Source organism: Typopeltis vanoorti, chromosome 23 (assembly GCF_054136105.1).
Source record: "Typopeltis vanoorti isolate ZY-2024b chromosome 23, IOZ_Tvanoo_1.0, whole genome shotgun sequence".
Taxonomy (NCBI): domain Eukaryota; kingdom Metazoa; phylum Arthropoda; class Arachnida; order Uropygi; family Thelyphonidae; genus Typopeltis; species Typopeltis vanoorti.
Window position 1 is genome coordinate 46400383 of NC_143571.1, and position 21620 is coordinate 46422002.

At 35.3% G+C, this 21620-nt stretch overlaps 1 protein-coding gene across 1 annotated transcript in view; it reads left to right on the forward strand.

The window, feature by feature from the left end:
- The window catches only part of LOC150093819 (histone-lysine N-methyltransferase 2C-like), a 1065326-nt gene that overhangs the window by 173214 nt on the left and 870492 nt on the right, over positions 1 to 21620 (forward strand). Inside the window, exons 11-12 of the mRNA XM_090412524.1 lie at positions 5110 to 5284; positions 20449 to 20563. Of these exons, the coding sequence (XP_090268650.1) occupies positions 5110 to 5284; positions 20449 to 20563 (290 nt within the window). The remainder of the gene's footprint in view (positions 1 to 5109; positions 5285 to 20448; positions 20564 to 21620) is intronic.

Sequence of the window (21620 nt, forward strand, 5' to 3'; positions counted from 1 at the left end):
AAAATTTCAGCCATTTAGGCACAATTTTTAGTGAAGATGGCAAATTAAATTTGGAAATAGACAGCAAAATTAGCAAAGCTGGTATGGTTGGAAGTCAGCTGAATAAATTTATATAGAACAAGGAAGAAGTTAGTCAGAACACTAAATTATCTGTATACAAGACAGTGCTCAAACCAATTTAACCTATGGATTTGAGAGCTGGGTTAGAAATAAAATACTTGATCAAAGACTAGAGACCACAAATATGAGAGTTGTAAGAAAGATTAGTGTAGTGAACAGATGACGTCAGTGGCAGTATCATTAAAAATGGGGACATTAGGAAAGAACTTGCTATTGTTAGCATTCAGGAATGTGTTAGCAGAGCTAATCTTAGGTGGTATGGTCACTTAACAGAATTGGAGAGGAAATATTAGGAAAACAAATGTTCTCTGCTAGTTTGGCAGGAAAAAAGACCCAGAGAAGATCAAGATGTAGATGGATTGATACAGTAAAAAATGCCTTAAAAGACAGAAATATACAATCTGATAATATTAGTTTTGACTGATAGCAGATTAATTTGGAGCAAAATTGTGGATTGCAGAAGTTAGTAATGGTGTATTTTTTTCATGTAGTATTATCATAATTATGTTGTACATGACCTGTGGGTACATAATAGGAATTTGATGATGATGATACTTGGATAAACATTTCCTCATGTCTATAAACAGTAAATCTTTAACTTGGTGGAGGCATATAGATGATATCTTTATCATCTAGAAATAAAGTATTTGCTGAATTCTATTTTCATTTTTAGTGGAAAATATAAAATTTTCCACTAAAAAAAAAAAAAAATTATTCTGGAACTGGAAAATGAAGGAAAACTACATTTCCTAGTTGTTTTAATTACCAATTAAAAGTTTTTTTAATTAAAAAGATGAAGGAGGCTTCTCACTTGGTGTATATTGTAAACCAGGGATGCACAAACTTGTTAAGGCCAAGGTCCACATAGTTCCACTGTTACTTATTGGAGGGCCGCCAAAAAAAAAACTTGAAAGTTAACTACCATATATTGTTTATTTTATTTATACCTATCATAATTGTTACAAAAAAGGTAATAAAAAGTTAGTGAATTTAATTTGATGTGTGACATTGCATTGATTTGACAATTGTTTTGATATTTGGTTCGAGTTTTGTAGTAGCCAACCGCAAAATTGATTCTAAATTTTCATCAGTCAAGCGGTTCCTATTTTTCGATTTGTTAATATTTATGACTGAAAAAGTTTGTTCACAAATATATGTTGAGCCAAAGAGGCATGCACATTTTAATGCATTATCTAGCAACCATTTATAATTGTTTTTATCGACACAATGATAGAAGTTTAATAAATTGCCATCGTTAAATTTATTTCGCAGGCTTTCGTCATTTTGAATGTCGATGAGTTCAAGCTGTGCTGATTCGGGTGCATTTTCGGGCAAAATGGCAAAAGGATTGCTAAATAAATCTAGCAACGGTTTGACTTTTTTAAAACCAGAAAACCGATCCTTGAAGGCTGATATCAAGTTATCAATCTTTTCAACATACACAGTTTTGAAGTTGACATTGAATGTTTCAGAAACTTTCTTATAATTAGGAAAATGGATGTAATTCCCTTACTTCAGTTGGATTTGAAATAGATTTAACTTGCACTGAAAAGACAAAACATGGCAGAAAATAAAGTTGAGTAACCAATTGATCTTTGCCCTGAAGTCGCGTATTTAAATGATTAGTAATGTCAACCAGAAAGGCTAAGTCACATAACCAATCCGGATTTTTTATGTCAGGGATGTTTTTGTTTTTTTCAGTCATGAAGATTTCAATTTCATCAATTAAATTTAGGAACTGCTCCAATGTTTGTCCACGACTTAGCCACCTCACTTCTGTGTAAAAAATTAAGTCACCATATTCACTTTCAATGTCTTCAAGAAACTTTTTAAATTGTTGGTGATTAAGGCCACGGAATTTTATAAAATTAATCGTTGAAACCACAACTTTCATGACATGTTCAAATCCAAGTTTCTTAGGGCACAAGCTTTCCTGGTGGATTATACAGTGGAATTGTATCAACTCATTGTCATGCTGTCCCAAATGCTGTTTCAATAATGTTACCAATCCAGAATTAGCTCCTATCATGGAAGGAGCTCCATCAGTCGTGATACCTGATAATTTTGTCAGATCTAAATCAATTTTGGAACACTGTTCCAAAACCCAGTGAACATGTCATTACCTTTTGTTTGATCTGACAATGAACTCATTCCAATCAGCTCTCCTCACTTACCTCAAACTCTTGCGTTATTCCACGTGCAAATATTAACAACTGGGCTGTGGAAGTAATGTCAGTTGATTCATCAATAGCTAATGAAAAATAGGCAAATTTCTTTGAATAAGATGTTAATTGGTCCTTTACATTTTCCGACATTGCAGTAATTCTTCTTTGCACGGTCATCCTGTTTAACTGAATTTTCTCAACATTTTTGGCTGATGCTGTCCTGTGATTCAGGACAAAAAAATTTGTCTGAATTGCTATAAGGCGAGACATCTCAAAACTTATTTCTGTTGCGATTTCCGAATCTTGAATAGGGTTTGTAAATATCACTTGCTGACCTGTCAATTCTCTTTTCAAAAATGAAATCTTTTGTTTACGTAGTTCTTCGGGTAGATTTGAAAATGTAGAATGCAGACTTTCATAGTCTCACCTTATATTGTATTCTTTTGGTATGGCTACTGCACTTTTGCAAATCAAGCACACGATATTATTAAACGACTGCACAAAACCATATTTTTTGGTCCAGCTATCCTGAAACTGCCGTTTTTCATCCTGAATAGTGCGTTCTACTTGGTCCTGCTTTATCCATTGTAGAATTTATTTTTTACCGTTTCCTAGGGGTGATAATTAATTGTAGCAACTGCACCTACGAAAACAAAATACTCATATGACAAATAGACAAATTATAAAATTTGTTAACATTATTACTAACCGATTATCATAAGTAGACAGGCAATCATGACGTCACAGCTACTTTGCTTTGTGCATGTACCATTTTTAAAAATTACCTATCGTGTAACTCATTAAAGTTAAAATAATACACGGTGAGGTGGGCGGCCAGCAAATCAACGGAGGGCCGCGGTCTGTGCATCCCTACTGTAAACCCACTCAGAGAAGTCGTTACCTCATTTGTACTCATTGCACCATATATCACTAAAACAGTAGGTATTATACATACAATGTATAATACCTACTGTAAGTAGGTAAAGGATAGTCAAAAAAGGATAGTCTCTCTCACAGGAGATGAAGACAAACTGAGAGAAAAATTACCATCTATACTCCAGCTGCTTGTTTGCATGAATATTCGAAGAAACTCATACAAAAATTGCTGTTCTCTACTCCTGCTCCACATCAACTCCTGACATTCACTACAGGACATCAGTTTCCATCTCTTACATTGGTAGACTTTCACTTAAGATCGCATTAAATCTCATGACATAAGAGTGGCTTTCAAGACTGTTTTGACTATAGGTTTACTGCATACACCTAAACACCATAAACCTTTCTACAAACTGGCTGGGATCTATAATATTTGATGTTCTTGCAGCCTTTCTTACATAAGGCAGAAGAAGAAGAAGAAGCCTTTCTTGTGGCCTTTCTTACATAGGGCATCTAGAAGTTTGAAAATAAGATAGAACATATTGGAGACATTAGTAACAATAGAGAAGAGAACTTGTCCCTGGTATTTCCTTTTCCCCCCCAAACAGTACCATTGAATTGAATAAGAGCTCCATGCCTTACATAGAGGACAACTTCACTTCTCATAACATAAAGGAATCCACTATGGTCATCCATTCACAAATCACACCAATAGGAATCAAGGATTGATCTTATGTGATATTTGGAAATAACTTATCAGATCTTTCCACATGTCAGTCTTCCGCTTTTCAGACAACTATCTGCACACAGTGTTGAAAAATAGATTACTTGTACCAACTTCCATGTTACACATGGTTTCATTTCATCTTACATTGTAACGGTTTCTACGTGGCTTATATATTTGTATAATGTTATAGTTCATGTTAGCCTCTTAATGTATTTTTTATTCATTCTAACCCAGAAGAAGCCACAAGTATTAGTGGTGAAACTCAGTTTTCATTATATATTGTTTATGACCAAATAAAGTCTGTATTTTTTTTTTATAACTTGATTATATTATAAACTTTGAGAAAATGATTTTAAGTAAGATATGGGCACAAACACTAGTCCATGTATATGTTTGAGCAATGGAATTGTAGAAATAGTGCAGAATTGTGAAAGGCACAAAGATGTACTGGTATGCAGCACTGAGAATGAGGTGATGTACTTGTATGATTGTAACTGGGGGGGGGGGACGTCCCTAAGTAAGCATAATTCAATGTAAACTTGATGCATTGGTTAGTGACAAAGCAAATGAAATCACCACTCAATTACAGTTCATAGTTAGTGTTAAAGATGGGATTGAAGAAAAGTTTTCTGTGACTTCAGAAGAAAGCAGCCTATTTTGTACAGATAATTCTCACAAAAATCTTTGTTGAATTTATTATAACAGACTATCCCAGTCAAACTGTATATATGGTCCCTATGAGTTCACTCTATTGAAAGTTGAACTGTACTTCAAAAATGGTGCTTGAAATAAATGTATATGTTTGAAACTTTTTTTTTTAAGCCTTAGATTCAAGAAGTTATATAAAATTTGTTCCAAGTTTGCTTCTACAATCATCCATACCTTGTGCACCTGTTGTAAAAAAAAAAACAGTAGATTTCCCAGGTGATCTCCTGAGGCAGTATATATTATTATCTAAGTGGAATATTTCAATAACATTTGTGATTTCTATCTCAAACCTATCCCAGTGCCTAAGTTATCTTTCATTGTGTTTTTTTTTTTTTTAAATTTAAAAATGAAAGTTATGGACAGTAATAATAATAAAGTAAGCTGTTCACTGTTTTATTTTATTATACATTCTGATATTTTTGTTTCAAGACATAGAAACATTTATTTTTAGTATTTATTTTGATTATGATTTATGACAGTTATATTTTCAATTTCATTATTCTTTTCTAACAGGCATTGAAGCAAATTGCATGGTCTGTGATATTCCAGGAAATGTATCAGAATTATTATTTTGCACTAGTTGTGGCCATCATTATCATGGAATGTGCTTAGATCCTCCTGTTGCTATTAGTCCCGTGGTTCGAGCAGGATGGCAGTGTGGAGATTGCAAAATCTGTCAGACGTGTCGGTTAGTACCTCCCTTTCCCTCCTCATTTAATTCTTTCAATGGAGCCTGACTCGTGTTTTTGATGGAATGCAACAGATTTTAAAATAGTTTTCCAAAAATTGAGTATGCCTAATGTTAAAATTTATAATTGTCATTTTTGGAAGCAATATGCTCATAGAATGAATTATTGCATTCAAACTAATAGTTGATTTTTGAACTCTTTAGCTTTACAAATGTTAGGTAAACATTTGTAAAGCTAAAGAGTTTACATTTGTAAGTAATTAATTTTTAGAAACAGGTTCTGGAGTAAAACAGAAATGTCAACATAAAATCAGTTCTAGTGTCCTATGTGCAGCTAATATGATGTGTTTTTACATGCACACAACAAAGGATTCATTCATTGGTTGGTTGGTTTATGGTTTATTAGTTCAAGGACAGCAAAGGTTACAGCACTACACAAGATATTTAAAAATAGTCATAAAGAGATAAATTAGTAAATAATATATATATATATATATATATATATATATATATGTACAAAAATATACTTAAGCAATGCAGTATCTATATATGAATTGAATTTATAATCAAATGTGTTGTATAAATTAATTCTTTGCAAAAAGTTAAAAATGTCATGCAGTTTGTCCAAGTCAGATAAATCTGTCTGAGTGTATATGCCAGATAAGTAGGTGGGGGGGGGGGACAAAGTTCAGTTCATTTCATTTTGTTAGACCACCATAGAGGCCTGAAGTGGCTTGAAAAAGTTCCATGTTTGGTCTCTAGAGCAGGGTTTTCAGACTATGTAAAATAAATTTTTAAAAAATTACAAAAAATATATAAAATTGATAAAAATGGGAAGAAAAAAAAATCAATCCTTAGCCCACCCATGGTACCCATGCACTATAGGTTTACTAATAACCTTTTGTGGATGAGAACTACATTAAAAATAAAGTAATAATTTCATTTCTTTCTCACATTTTTCACACACAGGTGGGTCATGAGCTGTCAGTAAATAAGAATGTGTAAGATGACTGTGACCTATGTGGAGCCTAGTGAGAACAACTTGCTCTCTTCTGTTTATACATTGACTAGGCTGCCTATACTTAATTTCAGGATTAATATCATGCAATTTGTTTGGCAGTGTTTCCTGCCATGATCACTGCCATTAGGCACTGTTATAAACTTATATTCTGTATATGGTACTGTAGAGCCTCCATAGCTCAGTCACTATAGATGAAGCCCTTTGGTGGAAAGACCTGGGTTTGATTCCTATCCAAGATGTGAGGAACCTTTATGTGGTCTCTTTCGTCTAAAGATGAGTTAGCTGGTCTCATAATGAGGTAGGGGGTTTTTCACCCAGAAACTTGAGCCCGCCCCCTCCCCAGAACAGGCAAACTGGCTCCACGAACACGCATGCCTAAAGTCATAAATAAAAAATCCCCCCCCCCCCCTTCAACTGCACCAGGCAAGCAGGATAAAAGCGCTGTAAACAGGAAGAAGTCTGTTTATTGTACTGTCAAACAGTACATCGAAAAAGTATGAGCTGATCTAGCAGCTGCATCCGCACTTTTTTCCCTTAATTCTCATCTGTTTGGGAATCCAGCACAACCCGAACAGCAAAATTAAGGGTATTCGTTTTGAATAACAGTTGTAAAATTCACAAAGCACTGGATGTTGATTATAAACAGGAGACAAGTTAGCTAAAGAATTCAGTGAGTCTGTATAAATTACAGACTCTTTGGTAGTGGCTTTCTTTTATATGCACAAGTGCAAGCTGCATGGCATGCACCTTTGCTATATAATCACATCACTGCAATCGAGTGGGAACTGGTTAGAGATATGTAATGTCTCAGGAAACACAGCAGCACAGCCAATGTAAATGTCTGATCTTGAACCATTAGTATAGATAGACAAAAATCAGAGTGGGCTGTGAACATGAAACAGTTGCAGGTAGACAGATTATGGCATATGAGATTTCTGCAGTTGACAGAGTGAGAGGTTGCAGGATTGTGTACAAACCTGTCATTGAGGAATGCTATTATGTTTGGTGCAGGTAATGTTGTCAACATTCATACCAGTAGCTTTCAAAAGGACATATGGTAGCCACCTGACGTGTGATATTGAGCCTCCCAACATAGGTAAAAGAGACTAGTCCACATACAGTGCACTGGGATAGACTTTATTTTTAAGGCATTAGTTAACGGTTTCTGAGTGATAGAGCCTGGTTCATTTGCTTCAACATAAAGACTTTAAGTGGGCGACATGCAAAATCCAATCTACCTTGATGATGGATGGGATCAAACCATTGTAGGTTATTATACCCATAACCCAGTTTTGAACATATAAGTGCATGATAAAGATGAAGCAATGAAGATCGGTCCACACCCCCATTCTATATAGGATAGAAGAAATTCAGAATGATGTATTCTGTATTTACCATTCATTTTTCAGATTTTATGCCCTTCAATTTTAACACTGGTTGTTTGATTAATCAAAGAAGTATTTTGATCCAAGATTGATTTTGACTCTGACATCTCACATAACATGCATTGACCCAAGCACTTTTAAAAGCTATTACATTTGTTTGGTGGGGTATCTATGAAACTTACCCCATGCTCTGTGTTGTTCTTTTTTTGGCTACCTAGTTCTCTGTGTCCCACCGACACTTTGAATAGAGTGTAAATTGAGATGTTTTTGGAATAGAGGCTATTGCTGCATGGATATTGCTATCTGTTACATACTTTTCTGCTTCATTGCTAAGTGTTTGATGACTGTATCAGCATTAAGTTTTGCAAGGCAGGAAAAGGTGTTCCTGTCAGCCAAGTCCATTTTCCATATGGGCATCGGTGTAGGAGGACATAGTTTGTACAAAGACGTCAAATAATTGGAAAATAATTGCTTCCATGTATGTTGTCTTTTAGATCCCCCATGAGCAGTGGAAAAATGGTAAGGGAGTAGATTGTGAAATTGATTGCATAATATGAGAGGGTAGGTATATGGAAGAACATATTGAGCCCATTATTCAAAAAGGATTGGTCCTTTTTGTCAAGAATTTGTTTAGTGATTTTACTTTGTCCATTTGTGTTGGCATTACCCTACAGAGCACCTGTTAAAGTCACCAATATGAAGTATGATTTTAGGCAGCTGCATGATAAGGTTATCAAAATCAGCATTTAACGCAGCACCTGTTGGTAAATAAACTGAACATATTGTAATAAGAAATCCCATGGATAACTGAATTGCTGCTTTCCAGAGCAGCATTAAGCTGGACATGATGGAAAGCAGAATGACTGACCACAAGAATAGCTACTCCATCATGCAGAACCACCTCTAGTTCTTTCCTTGTACAATAATGAAAATCTGAGAGCTACAGTTTCTCCAAATCAATCTGTTATCTGTCAAGATTCCAACATTAAACAGATTGTATATTTCTATCTTTTAAGGCAATTTTTACTGTATCAATCCATCTACCTCTGGGTCTTCCTCTGGGTCTTTTTTCCTGCCAAACTGGGAGAACACTTGCTTCCAATCTTTCCTCTCCCATTCTGTTTAAGTGACCTTACCATCTGAGATTAGCTCTGCTAACACATTCCTGAATGCTAATAGTAACAAGTTTTTTCTTAACATCCTCATTTTTATCTTCATCTATACTAACTGAGCTATGGAGGCTGCAGCATTGCAGTCTCCATAGCTCAGTTGGTATAGATGAAGCCCTTTGGCCAGGAAACACCTGGGTTTGATTCCCATCCACGACATGAGGAAAGAGACCTGTATCTGGTCTCTTTCGACTAAAGGTGAGTTAGCCAGTCTCATATGGAGGTAGAGGGTTTTTTCCACCCAGAAACTAAGGTTTTTTGTCCCACAGAATTAGGCAAACCGGCCCTGTGAACACACACGGATCTACAATCATAAAATATATTTAATCTCTCATTAACAGGGCTCATCCCATCCTAAGGGATTGTGCAGGATAGGGGAAAACTCCATATGAAATTATAATAATGCAATTCTGCCATTGATACTATTTGTTCACTCCACAAATCTGTCTTAAATTCTCTATCTGTGGTCTCTAGTCTTTCATCAAGTCTTTTATTTCTAACCCACCTCTCAGATCCATACGTTAAAATTGGTTTGAACACTGTCTTGTATACACCTAAAAGTGTTTTGACTAATTTCTTTCTTATTCCGTATAAATTTATTCAGCTGACTTCCCACCATACTAGCTTTACTAATTCTGTTGTCTATTTCCTTATTTAATTTGCCATCTTCATTAAAAATTGCACCTAAATAGCTGAAATATTTTCCTTGTTCTGTAGGTTCTCCATTAAGAATACAGTTGATTTCAATGTTTCTTCCCATTTTCATCATCATCAAATTCCTGACATATACCCTCAAGGGTATTACATGTCAGGAATTTGACTTCTCCATTACTTTGACTCATCAGTATGAGCCAAACCACTAGGTCTGGCTCATACTGATGAGACCTCAATAAACGTCAAAACCTGTCTGGGTAGTGGCCCTTTCCTTAATGCATAACATTATACATGTCTACAAGGATATGTGTTTTGCATTGTGGGAGATACTAAGGCAAGTGATGAGAACTTATACCACCTTTATCGCAAGTTGCCCCAGTCCTGAAGATACTTCAGGTGCAAACTTTGTTTGCTTACACTTGGATAAAGGATTAAACTAAATATATAATTTATACCCTAGGGCTGTGCAGGATATGATAGTACCACATAAAAAATTTACACCATTACTAACTTCTATTTATAATTATCTGAAATTGGAAGTGATCACTATTTAGTCTTGAGCAGGATAAAACTGAATTTCATATTGAAAAGAATAACATGTAAGAAAGTTTTAAAGCGAATAAAAGTTGAGCAGCTCTCAGATGTGAATTGTAGACTAAAATACACAAAGATTATTGAAGGAAAAAAATGAAAGAGTTTGAGAACAGCAATCAAACCTTGGAGATTCAGTGGCAAGCCTTGAAGAAAACACTGGTTGATTCAGCCAGAGAGGCATGTGGTAGGTTGTCTGCAAGGATAGAAAAATCAGAACTCCATGGTGGACACAGGAAGTTAAAGACACGGTGAAGAAAAAGAAGAAAGCATATCAAAAGTTCCTGACAAATAAGTCAGCTTGTGCTCTTAGAGAATACAGAGACAAATGTAAGAAAGCTAAACACTGTGTAAAACTAGCTAAACAAAAGTCATTGGGGAACTTTGGCAAGAACAGAAAATAAATATCAAGAAGGTGACAAAATATTCTGGAGGTTGTTGAAGAAGTTTAGGAATGGAGGAAAGAGTGCTGTAAAAGGAATTAGAGATGATAAAGGTGACATGAAAATGTGAGAAAAAGATATCCTTAAACTATGGAGTAATTACTTCGAAAAATTGCTAAATGAAACAAGCAGTGATAGCTCAGTGGCAAAAAACACTCCACAGGCATACAGTCAGGAATACATATCCATACTCGAAGTAGAAAAAGCCATCAAAGGCTTGAAATGCAGAAAGGCAGCAGGAGTAGATGATATTCGACCAGAAATGCTGATGTATGGTGGTATAAAAGTCTTACAGTGCATAGTTCAAAAAGCCTGGAAAGAGGGACGAATTCCTGATGATTGGAGTAGAGCTCTCATAGTACCCATATTTTAAAAGGGAAATAAAACGTAATGTGAGAATTACAGAGGTATTTCCCTACTGAGTGGGTAAGATATATGCAAGTATACTTGAGAAACAGTTGAGAAGGATTGTGGAAGAAAAGGTTGGTGAAGAACAAGCTGGATTCAGGCCAAATAGAGGCTGTCAGGATCAGATCTTCACTTTACGACAAGTAGTTGAGAAAGCATGGGAATATAACAAAGATCTATATTTAAGTTTTGTCAATCTGGAAAAGGCATATGACAAGGTGCCAGGAGAGAAGCTATTCAATATGCTACAGTTATATGGTGTCAATGGTGCATTATATCAAGCAATACTTAGTTTTTATTTGAGTTGTAAGTCAGCAATTAGAATTGAAGGAAGTACAGGAAGATGGTTTAATATTAAATATGGTGTGAGACAAGGATGTACATTATCCTCTCTGTTATTCATTATATATATATGGATCACATTATGAAGGAAAGTGATATTAAACATGATATCAAAATTAGAGATGTTAATGTCAGCTCTTTGCTTTATTCAGATGATGTTACACTTCTAAATAAATCCGCTACAAGTCTGCAAGATTCCCTGACTAAATTGAATAACTGCTGTAATAGATATCTTATGAAAGTCAGCAATAAAAAGACAAAGACAATGAAAATAGGCAGAATCGTTGAAAATGTCATCTGCGTTGTGAATGGAGAACCTGTGGAACAAGTAAAACATTTCAGCTACTTAGGCACGATTTTTAGTGAAGATGGTAAATTAAATAGGGAAATAGACAACAGAATCAACAAAGCTGGTATGGTAGGAAGTCAATTGAATAAATTCATATGGAATAAGAGAGAAATTAGTCTGAACACTAAATTAGCTGTATTCGAGACAGTGTTCAAACCAGTTTTAACTTGTGGATCTGAGAGCTGGGTCAGAATTAAAACACTTGACCAAAGACTAGATACCACAGATATGAGAGTCCTGAGAAAGATTAGAGGCGTGAGCAGATAGCATCAGTGGCAATATCATATTAAAAACAAGGATATTAGGAAAGAACTTGACGTTGTCAGCATCCAGGAATGCATTAGCAGAGCTAATATCAGGTGGTATGGTCACTTAAATAGAAGGGCAAGGAAAGATTAGCAAAACAAGTGTTCTCTGCCAGGTTGGCAGGCAATCCACCTATATCTTGGTCTTCCTCTGGGTCTCTTTTCCTGCCAAACTGCCAGAGAACACTTGTTTTGCTAATCTTTCCTCTCCCATTCTGTTGAAGTGATCATATCATCTGAGATTAGCTCTGCTAACTCATTCTTGGATCCTAACAATGTCAAGTTCATTCCTAATATCCTTTTTTTAATATGATATTGCCATTCATGCCATCTGTTCACACCCGTAATCTTTCTTAAATTCTCATGTCTGTGGTGTAGTTTAGTCTACAGTTCAAATCTGAGAGCTGCTCATCTTTAATTTGCTTTAAAACTTTCTTACACGTTCTTCTTTCCAATATGAAATTCAATTTTATCCTGCTCAGGACTTAATGGTGATCAATTTCAAATCCTCTGTACACTCCAGAGTCTTGCACCAGTCTTTGGTCAAGTGTTTTATTTCTAACCCAGCTCTTAGATCCATAAGTTAAAATTGGTTTGAACACTGTCTTCTATACAGCTAATTTAGTGTTTTTTGACTAATTTCTCTCTTATTCCTTGTAAATTTATTCAGTTGACTTCTTATCATACCAGCTTGTTGATTCTGTTGTTTATTTCCACATTTAATTTACCATCTTCCACATTTAATCTACCATAGGTTCTCCATTAACAATGTAGTTGATATTTTCAGTGCGCCTGCCTATTTTCATTGTCTTTGTCTTGTTATTGCTGACCTTCATGCCATTTCTATTACAACAGTTATTCAATTTAATCAGGGAATCTTAGACTTGTAGTGGATTTATTTAGAAGTGTAACATCATTTGTCTCTGTATTCTCTAAGAGCACAAGCTGAACTTATTTGCCAGGAAATGCTTTCTTTTTTCTTTCACTACCTCTTTAACTTCCTGTGTCCACCATTTAGTTCTGATTTTTCTATCCTTGCAGACAACTTCACCACATGCCTCTCTAGCTGAATCAATCAGTGTTTTCTTTAGGGCTTGTCACCGAATCTTCAAGGTTTGATTCCTGTTCTCATACTCTTTCATTTTTTCTTGAATAATGTTTGTGTAGTTTAGTCTACAGTTCACAACTGAGAGCTGCTCATCTTTAATTTGCTTTAAAAGTCTCTTACATGTTCTTCTTTCCAATATGAAATTCAATTTTATCCTGCTCAAGACTAAATAGTGATCAGTTTCAAATCCTCTGTACACTCCAGAGTCCTGCACCACGAAGAACACATCTCTATCAACAATAACATAGTGAATGAGACTTTTCTTATTCCTTGCCTCTTCTCTCTATGTGAATTTGTGCACGTTTTTATGTTGGAACATGGTGTTAGTAATAACCAGTCCATGCCCTGAGCAGTAATCCAACAGGTATTTGCCATTTTCCCAGAATATTTTTGTATGTCTGACAATCATTTCCTACTCTGCTATTTAGATCCCCAAGAAGGTTTTGGGGATCTATGATACCCAACTTTTGTCTTTTTGTCTTTTTATTGCTGATTTTTATCAAATTTATTACAACAGTTACTCAGTTTACTCAGAGTCTTGCATATTTGTGCTGGATTTATTCAGAATTCAGATGATGTTATACACATCATCTGCATAAAGTGAAGAGTTAAAATTAGAGGCACCAATATCAAGTTTAATATCATTTTCCTTCATAATGTGGTCCATATATATAATGAATAACATTAGAGATAATTTGCAACCTTGTCAATCATGTACCTCTTTCAAATCTAACTGCTGACTTAGAGCTTCAATAGAGACTATGTATTACTCTGTATAATGTTCCATTTACACAATGTAGCTGTAGCATTTTTGAAGATTGCTCCTCTTTGCACCTTGTCTCTTCCAGATCTATGAAACTTTAATCCTTGTTATATTCCCAAAATTTATCAGCTGTTTGGCTTAAAGTGAAAATCGGATCCTGATAACCTCTTTTTGGATTGAATCAAGCTTATTTTTTGCCAAGCTTCCTTTCCACAATTTTCTTAACCTTTTCTCAAGATTTATACAAGTTCCTGGTGTAGGAAAATTTCATTGCAATTCTCACATTCAATTTTATTTCCCTTTTTAGTGGGAAATACATGGTCACTGTGAGAGTTCTTCTGCAATCATTTGGGAATTTGATTCTCTGACCAGGCCTCCTGAATTATGCAGGCTAGCCACTATAAAACTTTTATACTTCCATACTTGAGGTTTTCTGGGTTGAATTTCATCTACTCCCGCTGCCTTTCCACATTTCATATTTTTGATGGCTATTTTATACTTCAAATATGGATATATATTCCTGATTGCATTACTGTTTGGTGTTTTCTACAACCATGCTGATGCTGCTTGTTTCCTTTAGCAGTATTTCAAAGTATTTACTCCACACATCTAGAAAATCTTTATCTTCATAAATTAAAGATGCTAAAGGTTGAAGTCCTATAATGATCCCTTCCCATAATGCGTAACATGTCCATAAGGATACGTGCTCTGCATTATGGGATACTAAGGCAAGTGATGTGAAGTCGTTAGCTTCTATATACGAGTTGCGCAGTCCTGAAATTACTTTAAGCACAAACTTTGTTTGCTTACATTTCAATAAACATTTCAGATGAACATTTGCCATGGAGATATTTATAGAATATATATATTGCAGAAACCTGCAGTGTCTGTGCGAAAGTGGGAGGAGTGAGTTGGTAAAAGATGGGTCATTAATAAGTCTAATTGCTTTCCTCTGTATTCAGTCAAGCATTTTGAGGGAGCTCTTAGGGGCCCCCACTCCAAATGTGAGAGCAGTATTCCATAGCCAGATGGAATTGTGATTTATATAAGGTTAACAGCTGTTCGGAGGTGAAGTCGCATCTAGAGCGAATCCTAGTTTTTTAGAAGCTGAGGATGCAATGGTTGTAATGTGTTTATGCCAGGAGAGGCTTGATGTCAGGGTAATTTCAAGAAGGCTTGCACATGTAACAAAAAATACATAGAATTTTATTCAAAAACCAATATATTTCATCCAGCATTACAAAGACATCATCAGGGAGACAGACCATTAACTACATTCAAAACATGAATCGCAATAACGAATCGAAGAGTATAATCATAAAACTAATATTTTATTAGCAAATAGGTCAACCTACAATGTGATCAGCAGGGATTCAACAAAAAGTCTAATCAATAAATTAAATTATTAGACAATGTTTAACCTTGGGATGCCACTGCTGTTGAGAGGCGACGAATTCATCATGCCATGTCTTGTTTCTATGGTCTTCCTGAAATACATAAGGATGGCAAACCTACTATGTCCTATATTGAACGGCATTGTCTCTAACACTTACTACCTTGCAAAACATCTTTGTTGACATCTTCAGAATCCCACAGGCCACACAAGTTCTTATATCAAAAACAGTCTTGACTTTAAAGAGAAAATAAGTGATCTATATCTATCTAATAAAAAGATTATGATTTCTTTTTGATGCAGTCTGCCTATTCATCAGTACTACAAGAGACTCTTATGGTTTTTACAATCTGATTTCCCTCTAGAAGATACTGTTGACTATTTAAATTCACCATCAATGCAGCCTATTTTTTTACATATTGAATGAACACCAATGGACAGTCCTATCTCACGAGCCTTAGATGATTATATTATGGAGTATCTAAACAAAATTCTAAAGTTTATGAATGTTCCATTCAGAAAAGGTTACATGCCGAACTATAAAGCAGGAAATTATGACCAATTGAGGAGTATACTGAGTTCAGTGAAATTGGATCGGTTGATAGATGGGAAGAATATCAACAGTGCATGGAAAGCATTTAAACAACGCTTGAATGCTGCGATGTCAGAACATGTCACGAGAGTTCAAAGAATAAATAGAGTCTAATGGATGTGTAATCTTATTAAGCAAGAGATTCGTAAGAAAAGGATGAAGAATAAATAGAGTAGGAGTCTAATGGATGTGTAATCTTATTAAGCAAGAGATTCGTAAGAAAAGGATGATGTGGAATGAATACTGTGTGCATAAGGATGATGTCTGTCATAAAAATTATAAGCAGTAGTCTTGAATAGTCACAACTGTTGTACGGAAAGCAAAGTCTGAGTATGAAATGAAACTAGCTCTGTGCTAAATACAACCCACAAGAATTCTATCAATATGCTGCAAGTAAAAGAAAGAATGAATCTGAAAGAATAACTTTTCTAAATACAGATGGCATGAGGGTTACAGATGCAGAAGGAGTTGTTCAACTAATGAGTGACCATTTTGTTAAAAGCTATCAACCTGGTGTACAAGACATTGAGCTCACTGCTACCTCTTCACTGGATGAAAAAATTCAGGTGTATGAGGACGAGGTATTAGAGATGTTGCACAAACTGAATAAGAATTAAGCAATAGGGACTGATGGGATATCAGCATGCTAAAAGAGTATTCAGCTGAACCTGGCTGTTCCTTTGACCAGGCTGTTTAATATGAGTCTCAGAACAGGGATGGATTCTGCAGGAATGGAAAGACCAGGAAACCATTTGTTGGAAGATTGTTGGACCATTGTTCTCTCCACATGTCAGGTGTTGATGGTAAGGCAGCTGAAGAGAGTTTGTCCATGGACCAGAAAGGGTTTCGTGATTTTAGGCAAATACTAGGTGGATTTATGAGGGACTGGTGCAGGGGGAGGAGTGGGTTGCTCATTACTTTATGAAATTCTTTAATCGAGGCTTGTCTTTTTTTATTTTTATTTTTTTATTATTATTATTTGAGACCTCCAGGGAGGCTCTAAATTACCCAACCCAGCTATCATACCTTGAATTCATTCACACTAGATGCACTCACTACCTGTAAGGGCAAATTATTCGGCTCACTCTCTGGGAGAAAAACCTAACTCTTACCCCATTCTTGACTGCAAGTAAATTTAACTTCCATGGATGCCCCCGTGTTCTCTCCTCACCTATCATATAACGAAAAATTTCATCAGTTGAAAAAGTTTATTCAAAAACATTCAAAAGTTTATAGACCTCTATCATATCACCCATCTGTCTCCTGTTAACCAGAGTCTGTAATCCACATACTCTCAATCTGTCCTCATAATCTAAATCTCATAATCTGGATATAATCTTTGTAACTCTTCTTTGCATCCTTTCCACAGCTTCTTTATCCCCTTGGAACCCGGGAGATCAAATCTGCACACAGTAATCCAGGTGTGGCCGTATCGGAGCCTTATAAAGAGGCAAAATTACTTCCTTATCCTTACATGTCAAGGTTCGCTTCAACATAACAATTATCCTCTGAGTTGTATTTGCAAATTTTGCTATGTGACTTTTGAACTTTAAATTCTTATCCACCAATATATCAAGATCCCTTGCCTCTTCAGTTTCTTGTAGCATAACCCTGCTAATATAATATGCCGCTGGAACTCTAATCATGCCAAAGTGCATAACTTTATACTTGCTAACATTAAACTGACAGCCATTTTCGTTTACCCAGATTTCCCGTCTATTCATATCATTTTGTAATTGCTGAATATCAGTAGCATCCCTGATTGCCCTGCCTATCTTTGCATCATCAGCAAACAATTGCAAATCTGATGATAGACCCTGCTTGATGTCATTAATGTATAGATTGAACAATAATGGGCCAAGGACTGAACCCTGAGGTACACCACTGGTTACCTTAAATCTGGCAGATTCACACCCACTGTATACCACTTTTTGATATCTGTCTGTCAACCATCTCCTGTCAATAGATTATGTTCCAATCCCATATTCTCTAATTTACACAACAGCCTATTGTGTGGTATCCTATCAAATGCCTTAGAAAAATCCAACATTATCATAGTGTATCCATTCCCTTTATCCAACTCGGCTGTAACATTGTTATAAAATGTGAGCAAATTGCTAAAACATGACCTTCCTTTAGTAAACCTATGCTGTTCCCTGCAGAGTATAGAATGCTTGTCTACCCATTTCTGTATGCAAGTTCTTACCAGCTTCTCTAAAATATTCACTATCACACCAAAGATACTAATAGGTCTGTAGTTAGACACATCAGTTTTTGCACCAACCTTGTACAATGGAACTATCATACATTCCTTCCATTCCTGTGGTATCATTCCTGAGCTGAGATAACATAACTTGTTTCTCTGTATATAAAATATATATATATATATATATACTGTTTTTTTTTTTATAGACTGTTTTTTTTTTTTTTTTTTGTTATCAGTATGGCTTCTGGTCAACTGTAGGCTATTAGTAGTTACATTTTTGGGAAGTTATATGTGGATTTTCGGGAGTCGGCACCCTTAACTGTTCAAGGGTCAACTGTACAAACACATGTTAATAGAAACCAATATTATTATTCATAATTTTACTCGGTAGAAAATGTATGTAAAAAATAATTTAAATGACTCTATACCGAGAAAGAAAAGTTTAATGTTAAGATACGACTAGTTTTGTTGAAAATTCAACTTCTTCAGGTATCACAGGGAAAGAATTAAATAAAAAATAACAGAGACATGATAAAATACATTAACAGATCTAGCATAAAACACACACGTACATTTAAAAACAGGAATGCATGCTTGAATTCCAAATGAAGTTGACTACGTGCGTGAGCTGACACGAGTGCGCCATATTGGACAGTGGCAATGTGTGCATCAGAAATATTGTAGCTAAGGCTGTTATTAATATGAAATGAATCAAGCGATATTTCTCTAGATTCAACTATTCTTCTTTCAAGTTCATTATAGCACACATGGATATTAGAAGTTTGTGGCCAGTCTACGAGGTGTTGGCGGCCTTCATCCGAGTTGATAGACAAGAGAACGTGACTAGAGAGAGCGCTGGCCCTAGTTCTGTTGTAGGAAATGTCTCTTTGCTGTTCTTCCATGCATAAAAGGATGGATTTAGTTCTGACTGTAGTATGGTTTGCCACAATCACACGAAATCTTATAGTCTCCTGGATACTGAGTAGGAAGATGTTTCATTTTAGGTCTACTTAGTATGGATCGAAGTTTAGGAAACGTAGTGGAGCAAGTTCTAATGTTGAATTTCTGAAGCATTTTGGCTAGTTTTGGGGAGAGAGAGAGCTGATATATGGTAACGAAATAAAAGCTCTTGGTGGAGAAGAATCTTCAAAAGCAGTTGAGCGGTGGACAGAGAGAAATTTATTAATCTTTTTAAGAGAGAATCCATTGTTAACGAAAGACCTTTTGAGAAAATTCAGTTCGTAATCAATTTCTGTTTCATCTGTAAGTAACGATCTGGCTCGATGTGCCAGGGTTGAAATGATATCAAACTTTTGTGGAGGGTAGTGATGGGAAGAAGCATGATGGTATCTGTCTGTGTGAGTGGGTTTTCTAAAAATGGAGATTTTGATATTTTCAGAGCATCTCGTAAGTTTTAAGTCCAGAAAGGGGAGAGACAGTCGTCGGATTCAAGTTCACATGTGAAATTGATTTTCTGATGAAACTTGTTGAGGTGGTCCAGAAAAAAGTTGAGGTTGTCAACACCATGTTCCCAGATGAGAAATACATCGTCAATATAACGGTACCATACCTCGAATGTAAACAGATTCCCCCTTTCTTCTATTCTTCTTGCACACAGATGGCACTAATGTGCTATAGATCATGTGGCTTTTTTGTGTGTGGATCAAATATTTCAAAAAAAAAAAAAGAAAAACAGTAGATGAATATGAGCATACTAACCCTGATTTACATTTGGCATAAAATGATGTGTCGACCCTAGGTTTAATATGACTTTTCAGTAAAACACCATTATAATTATTTTTATTGGGAAAACAATTTGAAATTATCATCGCTTATTTATTTATTTATTTTTCACATTATAATCAGATTGTTTTCAGAATTTAAAAAAAAAATTGAAATGATAGTGCAAGTTACTGTTCTGTACAGTTCCATTGAGTACAGTACATCCCATTGCACCAGTCCTACATTCAAGGCTGGCTGATGAATTATATATATATATATATATATATATATATATATATATCATTACCATCAATAAATTCTTTATGTGTACTCTCAATGGGTGTACAGGATATTGTGATAGTACTTCATGAAAATTTATACGATTACCAACTTATGTAGATAATTTTCTTACAAATTATTCTTATCTGTTATGACTCTGGTTTCTTCAGATCTGATATTTCAGTCTTCCAAGTTAGTCATCCTGTTCTTGAGAATAAGTTAGCCTCTAGAACAGGATGTCATGACAACTAGTGCACTATAACCACTGAAAAAAAAATCCTTAATACCCCCCCCCTCCTCTCCATTAGTTGTTATTTAAATGTTGACTTAACCTATTTTACTAATCCTTAGAAAGAATTTTGATAATCCTAGATTTTTCTTTCATTTTTTTTTCTTTTTTCTTTTTTTTTTTTTTTTGTTATACTTGCAAGTAGGCAACCCGGAGATGATAATAAGATGCTTGTGTGTGACACTTGTGATAAAGGTTACCATACGTTTTGTCTTAAACCAATGATAGTTACCATTCCCAAAAGTGGCTGGAAATGTAAGGTATGTGTTATGTCGTTGTTTTTCTTATTTTATAACTTCCCTTTCTATCTTTCAATCGCTATTTTACTTCTTCAGATATCGGGCCTAATATACTTACATCTAGGATTGTTTCCTCTTCGGATACTGGCAAATTTATATTATGCTGCACCAGCCAGCCAGTATCCTATAGCAGAAAAGATCCTTACTCAGGGAGACAGTACTAGATTCTGAGGCGTTCTTACACTATATTTTACTTTAATATGGCTGTATAGATTCAGACTGCAGTCGTGACCTAAATCTATGATTATATACATTTTCTAATTCCTTCCCGCCAAAAGAGGTTCTATTTTTATAAGTGGTAATTTGGAATCGTAGTCAGGCATGACTTAGGTATAGGCAAATAAATCATGTTTATTGGAATATCAAAGCAAAATACACTAAAGAAATTCAGGCATTCAATTTATCTCAATATTAAATAAGGAAACTCGAGTTAAAAGATCAACACACTTAAAATTTAAATCAAAGGTAATAAAGCATGTAAGACACAGTCACTGATAATTGGGATAGATAGCAAATGATATGGTGTTAAGCTAGAATTCCTTTCTGCAAGCTATTCATAAGATAATATAACTAACATTCTAATGTTCAGTTACTATAAGTCTACAATCGTAATCTCGTTATGTCAAATCAATTGCATACAACACAAAAGACCTCTTCCAAACAATTCTTCTTATTCTCAAAAGGAGGCTAACTATCTAATTAGTCTGTCCACAAAGTTCTTTAGAATAATGTTCATAATTTACATTCACGAGTAATTTTCTCTCTTCTAAGGAATTCTAAATGCAAAATAGAGTAATTCTACTTTACGAACTTTTTCCGACGTCTTTCAGCACCACGTGTACGTCTGGTTACCTCTTATCTATTGGCTGTCCTTATGCCAACGTAGGCGCTACGCTATTGTCATAATTACTGCCAATCATGGACTCGATTCTTTGCGTCTCAGGAAGCATCTCTATTCCTCTCGATGGGACTCTTCAGCGAGGGCTCGATTCTGCTAGAGCTGGAAAATTTCACCTTC